At 45.1% G+C, this 13483-nt stretch overlaps 2 protein-coding genes across 2 annotated transcripts; one reads left to right on the top strand and one right to left on the bottom strand.

Moving 5' to 3' along the window:
- Positions 1-399: 399 nt before the first annotated feature.
- Positions 400-859, bottom strand: LOC134368263 (histone H2A-Bbd type 2/3-like). The gene is made up of 2 exons (XM_063084812.1): positions 815-859; positions 400-696 (listed from the first exon to the last, which is right to left on the bottom strand). Exons 1-2 carry the CDS (start codon positions 857-859, stop codon positions 400-402), a joined length of 342 nt encoding a protein of 113 aa, XP_062940882.1.
- Positions 860-6318: 5459 nt separating this feature from the next.
- LOC134368262 (histone H2B-like) lies at positions 6319-6750 on the top strand. Its single transcript, XM_063084810.1, has one exon. The coding sequence runs from the start codon at positions 6319-6321 to the stop codon at positions 6748-6750; it is 432 nt and encodes a 143-aa protein (XP_062940880.1).
- The last annotated feature ends 6733 nt before the right edge of the window (positions 6751-13483 follow it).

Below are 13483 nucleotides of genomic sequence, written 5' to 3'. Positions count from 1 at the left end.
TGAGCTCCACCCCAATGAACACCATCGTTCCGGTGACTAGCTCAGGGTCCACGTGGGAGCCTCCTGTGCCCCCGCCCCAGACAGCACCTCCCACACGGGGACACCAACCCCCATTGTCACCACGAGAGTCTGCTCCCCTGTGCCCTCCCTGTTCCCTGACCCTCGCCACTCCCTGCCCGTCCGTCCAACATTGGGTGTCTCACACCCCACTCTGACACAAAATTTATAGAGCAAGCCTGTGGGTACTTTCAAACACTTTAATGACACAAGGCGCCGAAGGCACAAGACAGGCCAGGGCTGTCCCGGCTGGCTGTGACGGAAGGGGCTGGCGCCGGGCTAGCAGGAGTAGACGGAGGATCGGTGGGCTGGTGAGGCCCCCTGGGTGCCAGGCGTCCACAGCTAGGCTGGGGCCACCTGGGAGATGGTTGTAGTCACGAAGAAGCCACTGAGCAGCGCGTTGCTGTGCACGGCCACGTCCAACAGCTCCAAGGTGATGCATCTCCTGCTGCTCCTCCGGGCCTCGTCGCTCGCCAGCTCCAAGACCTTGGCCGTCACGTACTCGACGATGGCACCTAGAAAGACCGGCGCACACGAACTCGGGCACTGGGCGTAGTGGCCCTCCCGCAGGAGGCGCTCCGGGTGGCTCACGGAGAATGTCAGCTCGGCTCGGTGGGCGCGAGAGCGGCGGCACGGCACCTATTGAGACCGGACGACCGTGGACGGCTCGTCCTCCTGCTCGGCATGCCGGGCCTTGGAGACGACCGATCAATCTGCGAGGTCTGGCTCGACTGGATGCCTCTCAAGATGTCGGTACTTGGCCCGTACTCCGTAACCTAGCTACCGCGACCCGGCCCCTCATTGGTCCGGAACAGGCTCGTGGCCGCGCACACTGGTGACGTCACTGCCCTCCAGTTGACCCCGAGGGAGCGGGCCTGGGCCTACAAACGGCCGGCCAGGGCAGGTGCAAGGCACCCGCACGCTCTCGCCCCTGGGCCCTCCCTCTGTGGCAGCGCTCGCCTTCTGTAGGACCCGAGCATCGCAGGCAAGATAAAGAAAGAGGGGTGGGGGACGGGTACGACATGGTGTCAAGTACATTCGTGATGTCGTGGAACAATCACAACCGTCTGCTTCCAAAGCATTTTCACCACCCCGCCAAGAAACCCCTGTACCCGTTAAGCACTCACTCCCCATGCTCGTCGTCCCCCCACCCCCGAGCACACACATACACACGCTCCCAATAAATAGCTCTTGGCAACCACTTATCTGCTTTCTGTCGACAGAGGTTTCCCCCATGTGGAGCTCTCCCTCCCATGGAACCCAACGCATGGCCTTCTGTGTCTGGCGGCTTTCACATAGTGTAATGTTTTCCTCATGGTACATCTACGTGGTAGCGTGAATCGGTACTTGCTTCCTTCCTTTTCACAGCTGAATAATAATCCATGGTATGGATGGACGACATTTAGTTTATCTATTTGTCCATTGATGGGCATTTGGGTTGTTTCCCCCTTTTGGCTATTGAGAATAGGGCACCTCTGAACGTTCATGTAGTTATCTTTGTTTGAACACCTGTTTCCATTTTCGAGAGACTACATCTAGTGCTATCCCTCCCTCTTCCAGGTCAGTGCTTCAGGGTCCATTAGCTGTCTCTTCGGTCCCTGCAGATCTTCCAGAGGCCCCACCCAGACCACAGGGCTGCTAAGAATGTTCCCACACACGTCTCCTTGTGTTCAGGCTACTAGGTAGTGTACCCAGCAATGGAACTGCTGCTGTCAGCAGTGTGTGCATCCTGCGCATTAATTAGTATTGCCAGATTGCTCTCCAAGATGGTCAGACCAATTTGTCCTCCTAATACCAGAGTGTGAGTCCCCACTAGTCACCAACATTTGATGCGGTCTGACCTTTTTAATTCTCACTGGTCCGACGGTGTGAAATAGTATGTCACTGTGGTTGTAGTAGGCATTTTCCAGGAGACTTGAGCGAGGTGGCACCTCTTCAATCGTGCTTCTTGTTGTTCTTTGTGATCGTTTGTGCTTGGTCTTCCGTAAAATGCCTGATCAAGGCTTCCTTCTTTTTAATCTTTTTAATCAGCACGTGGGCCATAAAATCCTCTCTCAGTAGCACTCACGCATGCCCCACAAATTTTATTCTCACGCATCAATAAATATTTTTCAGTCCCTGTAATGATTTGTCCTTTGGCCCATTATTTCTTTAGAGTGATTTGTGTCATCCCAAACATTTGGTTTTGACAACATGGTTTGTCATTGATTCTTAAATGTACTGTAGTCAGAGAATGTGATATGTATTTGATACTTCTGGAATCTTGCTTGATGGCCGAGTACATGTTCTATGTGCATAAATATACATCAGGTGGATAAAACACATTCTCTAATTTCCGGGTTCATATTATCGCATTACTCCATTTCGTCAAGCAAGCTTGGTAGGTGCTTTATTTCTAAGTCCTTGTTACGTTTCGGCCACTTGCTTACAGGTGGCTGCAAATGTCTATATTTGGTGGTGACCTTCGCTACTCCTTATTGTCATTCAGTCAAGTGTTGACTTAAATAGTTTGAAGCTACCCTACCCAGTATAGGTCATCTTAAATTTATAATACCTCCCACATGAATTGAACATTTTATCCCAGGGGGACTATCTTTATCCTCAAGGAATCTCCGTTGACTTCAAGTCTATTTTTGCAATATGATATAGCTATGACAGCTTTCTTCAGCAAAGACCTGACTTAACGCTTATTCCACCATTAAAAAAAAAATTGGTGGGTTATTTTCTCTTCTTAATATTTTTTCTAGCTACGTTGGTACTCGTAATGTGTTATTTAAGCAGTAAAGGCACTTCCCGTAGCTTGTCTACGTAGTAAACCACACCACTGGATCCTAGATGTTCACTCAGTAAGTGCCCTTTTTCCTCACGCCCCTCCTGAAGTGAGTAATCAGATGCACTTGATTCCACTTAGGATCTTGAACCTCAAACCCCACTTTTCTTCTCTCTTTCTCAAATTTCATTAATATCGCTAGAGTGAGCAGGACCAAAGCCATGTTGGGACCTAAAACCACATGGGCTGTAAAAGAATGTAAAAGGACACAGTTTTTCCTTGGTAAGCATTTATTGGGGTTCCCTCCTTTCCCACAGTTATGTGATCTGTTGAACCGTGGTTATGGGGCAAGATGACAGTATTTACGTGGATGTAAAGTTGTTTTCCAGTCGGCCTGTGGCTGCAGACTTGCACGTACTTTTCAGACCCTGGGAAACCAAGGAAGACATCAGTAAAGCTATGGTGATTCCACTCTTCCAGCAGGACTCTGAGAAAACAGCAATGGCAAGAGGAGAATCCAGACAGAGTCTTGTTGAGAACAGGGACACAGGTCTGGGGGATGAGGCCATCATCTCCTTGATCCCATAGATGGAGGCCGCTTTCTCCATTCTAGATGCCTAGTGCCACCTCTTCTGTAACAAACCAGGCTGGGGAAGAGGTCCCCACTGCCCAGGGCTGAGAGTTTCATGCTGCTATCCCAGAGGGTCCACAGGGCAGAGCAATGATTAAAGAGGACTGTTTTCAATCCCTTAAATCTAATGGAATTAGCCCTACTATGGTGCAAACCTGCTTAGGGCCCATAAACTCTAGTTTTCTTCTGATTTCTCACATTTGGAATGGTAATGTCTATTCTATGCCTGTCCCGCTACTGTTTTTGGAAACTGGTAATTTGCTGTCTGTTTTCGCAGGTTCAGGGATAAGGATAAATTCTGCCTCAGCATCAGTCACAACTGGAGTCTCACCTGTAGCAGATATATAAGATTTGTAGATGAGATTTTGGACTTAAAGTTGAACTGCAATGGGTTAAGATTTGGGGGCTGTAGGGAAGGTGTGAATGTATTTTTCATGGAAGTACATTAATTTTTTGGAGGGGCAGAAAGCTTAATATTCTTTATTGAATTGTACCCTCTCAAAATTCTTGTGTTGACCTTGTGACCCCCCAGTACTTCAGGAGTTGACCCTATTTTGGAGATAGTCTCTATAGAGGTAACTGTGTTTAAAGTGAAGTCGTGAGGGTCGGTCCTAACCCAATATGACTGGTGTGCTTATGAAGAGGGGCTATTTGGCATCCAGAACTGTGAGATGATAAATATATATTTTTTAAGTCACCGAGACTCTCGAATTTATTTACGACAGCTTTAGAAACTAATATAATATCTGTAAATCAACATGATTAAAAGCATAAAACCATTCAAACAAAACAACAAACAGCAGTCAAGGACTCAGACCTATTTAATGACACAATTCCCCTCAACTGCAAGTCCAAACATTTCAGGAGGCTTCTAATTGGTTCAGCCTGGGACACCTCATCCAACAGGTCCCTCCCATCATCCCCATTGCACATAGACGCAAAACATGATGTTTTACCTTTCTAAAAAAAAAAAAATGTATATATATTTCCACACACATTATATTGCCTGGCAATGAACAGAATTGGTAAAATCTGAATGAATTAAACTAGTAACTTCAGTTTCTAAAGAAGGTGGATTAGATATTGTTTCTTGACATTTTTGACTCAGTTATTTCTCTCCTGTGTTTCAGTCCTCAAACATATATCCACAGTCACACACACACACACACACACACACACACACACACACACACACACACACACACATACATAGTATTTATACACACACACACAAACACACATATACACATACACATATACATATGTGTCTGTATACATGTAAAAATGAATATATATGTGTGTACATACAAATATATACATATACATATATATATATATATATATTTATATTTATATATACATTTGTTTTTTTTTAAATTTCTGGCCGGTGCTGGAATCCTCAAACTCATGGAGAATAAATAACGAACTGTAAGCATCCATATGGGGAACATAGTAGGAGCAGGACAAACATCCTGCATCAAACGTTTTTCGGCATTCTCAGTATTATGGAGTACATACAGAAACACAAAGGAGGACCCAACCGATCACAGAAATAACTAAGGAGAAAATTTCAAGAAGCAATACCTATCCCTAGGCTTTCTAGAAACTGAAGTTACTATTTTAACTCGTTCAGTTTTATCCAGTTATGTTCCTCTCCAGTCTATAATCTTTGGGTTTAGAAAGCACAAACCTTCATGACTTGCATTTATGCATAATAGGGATGATGGAAGGTCCAATCAGAGCAGCTCAAGCCCCAGTCTGTTCTAAGTCAGGCAATGAGGAACCTGTAGCCACAGAGTCATAGCCACCGGCTCACCATGGAACCGGGTTTCCCAAGAGAGCCAATCAAAATTTTCCTGGACTCTTCAGCCTTGGAGTTGAGGTGGAAGCAGCTCCTGATGGAATGGGTGTGATTCTTTGCCTGAGGGCTCATTTACTGTGAATTGTACTGTATGGTTGTTTATTGTCTTTTCTTTCTTTCTTTCTTTCTTTCTTTCTTTCTTTCTTTCTTTCTTTCTTTCTTTCTTTCTTTCTTTCTTTCTTTCTTTCTTTCTTTCTTTCTTTCTTTCTTTTCTTTCATTCTTTCTGTGACAAGTTCCTTGATGACCTCTATTTCTCTAATTCTTCTTCATTCTGTACTGGTTCCGTATTTGGGGTTCATTTTTCCACAAATACATTTAAGGAATAAATTTTCTCGAACTGTCCGATTTTTGAAAAGCACGTGATTTTAAACTATTTCTTGACTGTCTCTTACCTTTTGGGTGACTTACTGCAAAATTAGACCAATACCTTTTCTCTCTTTTAATCAAGGGCCGTTCTATGTATTCAGCAATGCTAGAATGTAGGGTACTTTTTCGGATCTAAGTATCATTAGGAGTGTGAGTACAAACCTGGTAAATGCTGAATTTTCTTATGTAGGTCTAGATACCCCAGTTGTGTTTGATTTCACTCTTTACAAACGGTAGTTTTTTACTCCGTTATCCTGATTCATTGAGGGTTTCGATCAGAACCGGAGGCGGGAGGTGGACCGACACATCTCCACGTCCAGGAGCCCTCTGCTGGCCGTGCCACAGCCTTCCTGTGTGGGTTCTCTTGCTGTGAATTTCTGTATGGGACCAGACAGGCAGCTTGCAGGGCTCCAGACGCTCACTGTGATTGGTGGAGGGACCGCCAGCAGGAGGACCGTGCAGTCCCAGCGCACTCCGCTAGGCTCACTCACGCGCTCCCTGTGTGCCCTGACACCCAGTCAGAAGTCGAGGTCACGCATGACGTGAGGCAAGGCAGCGACTATAAAAAGGGCTCCCCGCCTGGCAGCAGCGCCATCGTCGGTGCCTCCTAGCTCTTGGGGGTTGCCTGAGGGATGGCGGAGCCTGCCTCTGCCCCGTCTACGGAGGAAGGTGTCAGCACCCAGGCGCCTGAGAAGGGCGCTCCGACGGCCCTGAAACAGAAGAAGCCCAGGCGCCATCGCCGCCGCAGCCGCCGTCACACCCGCTGCCGCCGCGGCCGCCGCGGCGAGGACAGTTTTGCCACCTATTTCCCCAGGGTTCTGAAGCTGGTCCACGACGGCCTCAGCCTGTCCCAGCAGGCCGTGAACGTCATGGACTCGTGCATTAGCGACCTCTTCGAGCGCCTCGCCGAAGAGGCCGGCCGCCTGGCCCGTTACAACCAGCGCTGCACCCTCACCTCACAGGACATCCAGGCCGCCGTGCACCTGCTGCTGACCGGGGAGCTCCGCAAGCATGCCGTGACCGAGGGCACCAGGGCTGTGCTCAGGTTCACCATGAGCACATGAGCCGCCTCCTGCCCCCGGGCACGGCCCCCCAAAGGCTCTTTTCAGAGCCGCCTCAGATGACCCGAAAGACCTGTAACCACTTAATTTATCGTGCTATTTGTGGCTTCCTCAAAATCCGAGTAAATTTTCTGTTCTTCTGTTGCTTTTTGTTCTGTGTGGCCTAAAATAATTTTCTAGAGTTTTCCGTGAGTACTGATCTCCTACATATCCTCTAAGGAAAAGTGATTTTAAGAAATCAACACGATTAGGAAATGATGACTGCGCTATGGGTGTTTGTGGTTTCCGTTTGGAAATTCAGAAATCAAGTAGAAACATCAGCAAAGCACCAAAATGACGTTGGGAATTGTAGACAGGGAACAAAATGGGACTGACACAGATGAAATGTCTGTGGGACAAGGGACGACTGGGTTTGAGGACTAGAAGGGAACAGAACGCATGACTACTTTCTTCAGTAGTTGATGGACGAAAATGTGGCACCTCCTGGTGCGGTTTGCAGAGAAAACCAACTGAAGGGAAGAGTCAGCGCTTACGTAATTGACAAACTGTTGATATTCATTACATATAGAAATTATAATTTTGCTATGTTGGATTAAATAAAATATATTATTAAAACTTTAAAATAAATAACACATCCTAAGCATCTATATGCAGAATAGAGTATTAACAGGACGATAACACTCCAGTCAACCTTTTTTTCCGCATTAACTTTATTACTTAGCCCATTAGAAACACACGTGAGGAAACAAAACACAGCATAGAAAAAATTAAATCCAAGAGTTCCACAACAGTACTTATTCCTAGGCTTTCTAGAAACTGAAGTCACTACTTTACTAGTAACTAGCAACTAGTTCCTAGCAGCTAGTTACTACGAACTGGTGACTAGCGCTCCTGGACGTCAAGGGACCTGGCTGCCCATCCCCTACATCCAGTCCTTATTTAAAACCCTCAATGAATCTGGAACAAAAAGTGGAAAAGCCCAGGTTTTCATAGTGAAAACTAACCGATAGGGGATATTTTAAAATATGCAACCTGTGTAAAGTGTAAAATAAATCTATTCAAAACTCTTAGATGCTGAAAAGGAGAGCACATTTTAGAACTGGTGACTACATATTAGAGCTCCTGTGTAAAAAAAAACTTTTTCTAAATGCTTTCAAATTTACTTTTCAATGAAAACTCCTAACAGAGGAAAAGGGAATCGATTATGTGGCAATGTTTTAAAATCAAAAGATTCTGTGGTAATTTAATTCAATCACAGGACTTCCATACACTTGTGCACATATAAATTACAGAAATCGATCCAATTATATGATATACAAACTCGAGCGTTATGTATAATAAAAACAATGAAGGACAGTTATATTAGTGTTGACAATGTAGTTCACAGTAAAGAATGCTGGGAAGCCAGCAGCAAGCCACCTGCCACCTGCCAGAAAACTACCCACTGCAGGGAGAGGAGCAAATGGGAACAAGGAGGTCAAGGGGTACAAATCAGGAATTGGGCCAATGAATACGTCTGGAGATCCAAAGTACAGCAGGACGACTATTGTTAATAATGTTGTGTTTGATTCTGAAACTTTACCAAGACAGTAGATTTTAGATTCTCTTAGCATACAAGGGTAGAAGGTGATGAAGATGGTCATTTGTTTGACTGTAGTAATCTCTTCACTATGTATATGCGTACGAGCCAGAGCCATCGTGTCGTACACTTTAACTATAAGGAAGAAAGAAATAAAAAAAGGAAGACTAATACACATTGGCAGCACGCCCCCTGACCCCTGCCCTCAAACTGCCACGGGCACACCTTCGGAGGGCTCCAGGATTTACGGGCCGACTGGGGTGGCTCTGAAAACAGCCTTCGAGGGCGATGCTCGGGGGCGGGAGGCAGCTCAGGTGCTCATGGGGAACCTGAGCTTGGCCTTGGTGACCTCGGACATGGCGTGCTTGGCGACTGTGCCAGCATTGTGCTAAGCACTTGACGGGGAGTACCTCAACTACTTTTCGCCACATCCCCTTGAAGGAAACAGTGTTATCATCTCCATTTCTATGGATGAAGAAACTGAACCACAATAGATTGTCACTTGCCCGAGATCATACCGGTTGAAACTTCCCAAGGCAAGGTTCAAACATATTCCTATGCATTTGAGAGACGAAGGGCAAGATATTTTTCTCAGGTGTGAATATGCGATGGTTACATTCTAGGGCATTCCTAAAACTCACTTGCCTGTGCAGTTTCTTGAGAATTTTAAGTGATGACACTAAATGAGGTTTTTGACCCTTTGCAAAGATGAAGTCGTCGTGACATACGATTTGGCTGATTTTTGTCTTTGGATTAACTTGCAGCATATATATTATGGCTTTCCAGCTTTTTGCCATTTTCTGTTCTTTGCAATTAAGGACATGTCGGCCTATGTACACTGACAGGATACAGGTGTCAAAGCATGGACCAGGTATTTTCAAAAGATGTAGACATGCATAAGAAAATCCACTTAACTCCAGGCTTTTCTTTTTTCCCGTAAATGTAACTGCTACAAGAAGACCTTCGGATGGTTGGTTTTGCAAATAATAAATGGATTCAGGGCTCTGAAACCTCAATCCCGGATGCTTGGGAAAAAAACCTCCCTCTGCTTGGAAAGACAAGTGAACCTAGTCACTCACTACAAGATTAGGCCCATGTGATTTACTTGAGAAATGCAGGGCAAAACTACTTCCAGTGAGCAATCGTTCTTCCCGTCTTATTTCTGTAGGAGCGTTCACTTAGAAACTATGTGACTTCCCCTCCCACCACATACCTCTCACTTGCTCCCACTCAGTTTATCATTTACACTGCCCTGGGAGGAATCAATCCTTTAAAAAAAAAATGACGGTTACCAGGTGCAACTAAAAACTGGGAGTTTTCGTCCCATCCCCAGCTCACCTGACATGCTTTCCTTTAGGCATCTGAAATGGGCCTAATCTTGAGCTGGATTAGTGTGCTAATGCACACGTTACTGAGTCTGTCGTGGACGTACAGCATCTTTATCAAGCTGCAAATGGCAAACTGAAAGGAGAGCAAATGGGCTGGATGACAGAATCGGGATCCAGGGACCTGATAATGGCTAAACTTGTGTCCGTCCATCTAAAGTGCAACCGTTATGGGTCCCCATCTGTGTAACTTGGGTCCAAATGCTCTGAAAAGGTCAGCTGGAGAAGACTTGGACGTATGGGGGCAGGAAAACAACAGCTGACTTCAAATACTGGAGGATGGATTAACCACGCTGTATGGGTCTCCAGCATGCTCTCCTAGGATTATGGCATAGAAGTTACAGGCAGGCAGGGAAGCGTGTAAGCAGCATGTCAGTGTAAGGGACTGAGTGACTCTATTGGGCAATTGCTTCAGGCAGATGGTAAGGTAGTGATGACCAACATGGTGACCTCCAGGGCTCAAATCTTCTGGTTACCCTAAGCTCTGAGATTGTGTCACCTCAACCACACTTTACCTTAGTTGACCCACCTACTGTTTTGCTTGTGGAAATTTGTGCTAGAGCAGAGAAAACACCTTCCACTTTCTGTAACCCCAGTGAGTATTTAAGGATGTGAGCCCCTAGAAAGAGGGAGGTAAGATAATAGTTGAGGTTGCAAATAGGTATGGACGGTATAATCCCTTATGGTGGGAAGATACCTATAGTAATAGATCACAGAGGGGCCCAGCCCTTGTAGCCTCATTTAACCTTAATGACTTCCTAAAAAGTCTATCTCCAGGTAGAGTCGCATTGAGGGGTAGACCTTCAAAATATGAATTTGGTGTGGTGGGGGTGGGGGAACACCATACGGTCCACAGCACTTATGCTCACCATGAAACCAAAAATGCTTGCTTCAGGAGACAGTAAATTCTGTTCAGTAGAAGAACCAGATCAGAGGTTCAGTGTTACAGGTCATCAGTGGGCATCAGATATCTGAGTTGACGCTCAACTGAAGATGTGATGTGCTCAGTACAGTGCGTGTTAACAAGTGCCTCCCGCGCCCTTTCCATCCAACCCCAAGCTTAGGTGCCCCCTCCCATTCAGTCGGAAAACACTTTCCAGAAGGCAAGACAGCCCAGCTTGAATTTCAGTTCTTATTCAGCTTGAGTGGGTCACTTCAGACCCTGTGTTTGTCTTTCTTCACTCTGAGATAAGGGGCTTAGTCCACTGCTGAAGAGGTTTTCCTTCAACCGTTTTGTTTGGCGAAAAAGGGTACCCTTGTGTACTTTTCCTTCCTTAGAAGAAATGAAGTCGAGAGCCGCCAGATAATGACTGTATTTATTATTTCATTACTACATTGGAAATAAAAACAAACTGTGAGAAGTTGCAGAAGCATGCAACTTCATGAAGATAATGAAGCAATGGAGGCACCCATTGCAGAAGGTTAAACCTGGCTTATCCTGCTGGGGGTGAAAGGGCTACACACACAAGGGTCAACACTGGTGAGATTATTCGCAACATCTGCCATCTGGAATTTACACACCAACGGCAAGTTTGAAAGCACACTTCAGGAAACTTTGGTTCCACCTGACCTTTTAGCCAGGGAATAGAAATGAGAGGACAGCAGAAGATGCCTAAAATCGCTACAAACACAACGGTTTGCAAAAAACAAGCATAAAACCAAGGCTCTCGGGCAATGTTGAAATTTCCTCTTGGGAGGAGATCCCGTTTTACGATGTCTGAGCACACTGTTTCTCCTGCTGGATCGCTGAGGGGAAAAACAAAACAAAACAAAAAAAATATATATCACTAAGAGTATTTTCCTAAGATTTAATTCAGTTTCTTACAAAACAGCTTTAGGTAAGTCATGGAAGGCTGCCATACATGCTTTTAATTGAGAATGCTAAGGCACTAACCACAAATGCTCACAGCGGGGTGCATGTGTGCACGTGTGTGCATGTTTACCACTCGAACATTCATTAGAATCTACTTCAATTGCAGTTTTTTTGGTTTTTGCTTTCATTCGAGAGGCAGATTTGTGTTGTTGACAGTTTTTCGATAGATTATTTGAGACCGAGGAGGAAGTGAAGCATTTTGCTCACGTTTATCTCTGACGATACCATTTGGAAGTTATACACTTTGAGATAATTTTCACTAATTTCGGAACTCTCAAATAACGCACACATGACAGAAAATGCCCCTCAGCTGTTGTGAATATGCTTGGAGTTTCTCCAGCTGTCTGTTACTCTGGAGGGCAAAACTGATCCCTTAAGTCTGGGAGCCTCAAGTGCACCCAAGATCGAAACTCGTTCTGCATCCCTATCTTGTCATCAGATTGGAGAAGGCCCAGACCGCAGAGCTGGCATGGTTCTTTAGGCATGAGATAATGGACTCAAATTTCTAGATGCAGAAAAATGCCAAATAACTAAAAGTAGACAGAAGTAAGGTTTTTCTAGTGCCAAGTCCAATGTTTAAGATTGGTTTCAATGTGTGTTTTAGTAATTTTCCAACAGGGAAGTGGTTTTTACTTCCCCATTACTACTAGGGCCTATCATGTGCGAACCATTTATATAATCCAAAGAAGGAGACAACTCTTTGATAGTTGTCATGGCTGCATAAAATAAAATGGTACTCTAATAATTACTTCCTCGATAGTAAAAATTACTAGAAGATAGGTTTATTCACTGAAGATACCAACTTTCACCATTGTCTGTCTCAGCTAGAAACCCTCCATGACTTACTTTCCTTTGAGGGAAGAGTATTTTTTTCCTCGGTATGAGTTTTCTTCAGTTTTGACTTGTCAAACTTCTCCACCTCCGACAAGTCTGGCTTATCACTCATCTTGACTAAAAGAAAGACCGAAAACAATTTCTTTTAAGAAACTTCCCTGGCAGAACTATCGTCAGACAAAGTAGTAACAGTCATAAATGTTCAAACGTAATAGTCATGTATATTTTACCTACTGATCTTCCACAGGAAAACACCAGCGCATCTTAGAAGAATTCTATTTTCATTACTTTGAAATTCACTTCAATACCCCTATTCTGATAAGCAGAAAATGCCCTTAGATCAGGATACACTAGAAACCAAGACGCTCTAGAAACCCGGAGCCAACATGTCCGACTCTTTTAAAATCACAGCAAAGGTACAATGGAGGTAAGAGAAGCACAGGAACAATTAGGGGTCGAAGAATATAATAAAAACTTGGTTCAACCAGTCAATGATTTTCTAATAGATGACAGCACTATCTAAGAATCTTCGCTGTCTGTTCAATTACCGGGGGGTGGGGGGGGTGGGGTGGCGACGGCATTTTTCTTGGAGGATGGGGAGCAGCACACAAAAAGGGGTGGCCAAAGTTGTACTAATTTCTTTCCATTTTAAATGCCCCCAAACAGTAGATTAAGGTGCTGCAATAAGAGAGGGGAGAGGATTTAATCCGGTCGTAACTGGTTACTCGTCTTATACTAGCCCCTTGTGGCAGCGGTTTGTAAACACTGTAAGAAGGGGTAGCTAATTAGGATCAGACTCACGACTTCAGCAGAATGGGATACGCTAAATACACAGAGTCTTATTTCACCACGTTTTCTCTGTCAAGGGCGAGGCAAGGAGACAAGGCTCAGAAGAGTCTTGCTGTGGACCTGATGAAATGCCTTGCGGCGGCCTCTGAACATTCTAGGTTCGTCCAGAACAAAGAATAAGAGACCCCAGAAACCGGAAGGCGGAGCTCTCCTGCTCATGTCTGTTCCCACCCTGGTGGGGCGAGACACGTCTAGCGACCAGAGTAGAACAGAGAC

The sequence above is a fragment of the Cynocephalus volans genome, chromosome X (genome assembly GCF_027409185.1).
Source record: "Cynocephalus volans isolate mCynVol1 chromosome X, mCynVol1.pri, whole genome shotgun sequence".
In the NCBI taxonomy this organism is placed as follows: Eukaryota; Metazoa; Chordata; class Mammalia; order Dermoptera; family Cynocephalidae; genus Cynocephalus; species Cynocephalus volans.
The sequence above is the reverse complement of the archived record's forward strand: the minus strand, read 5'-3'. Positions and strand labels throughout refer to the sequence as shown.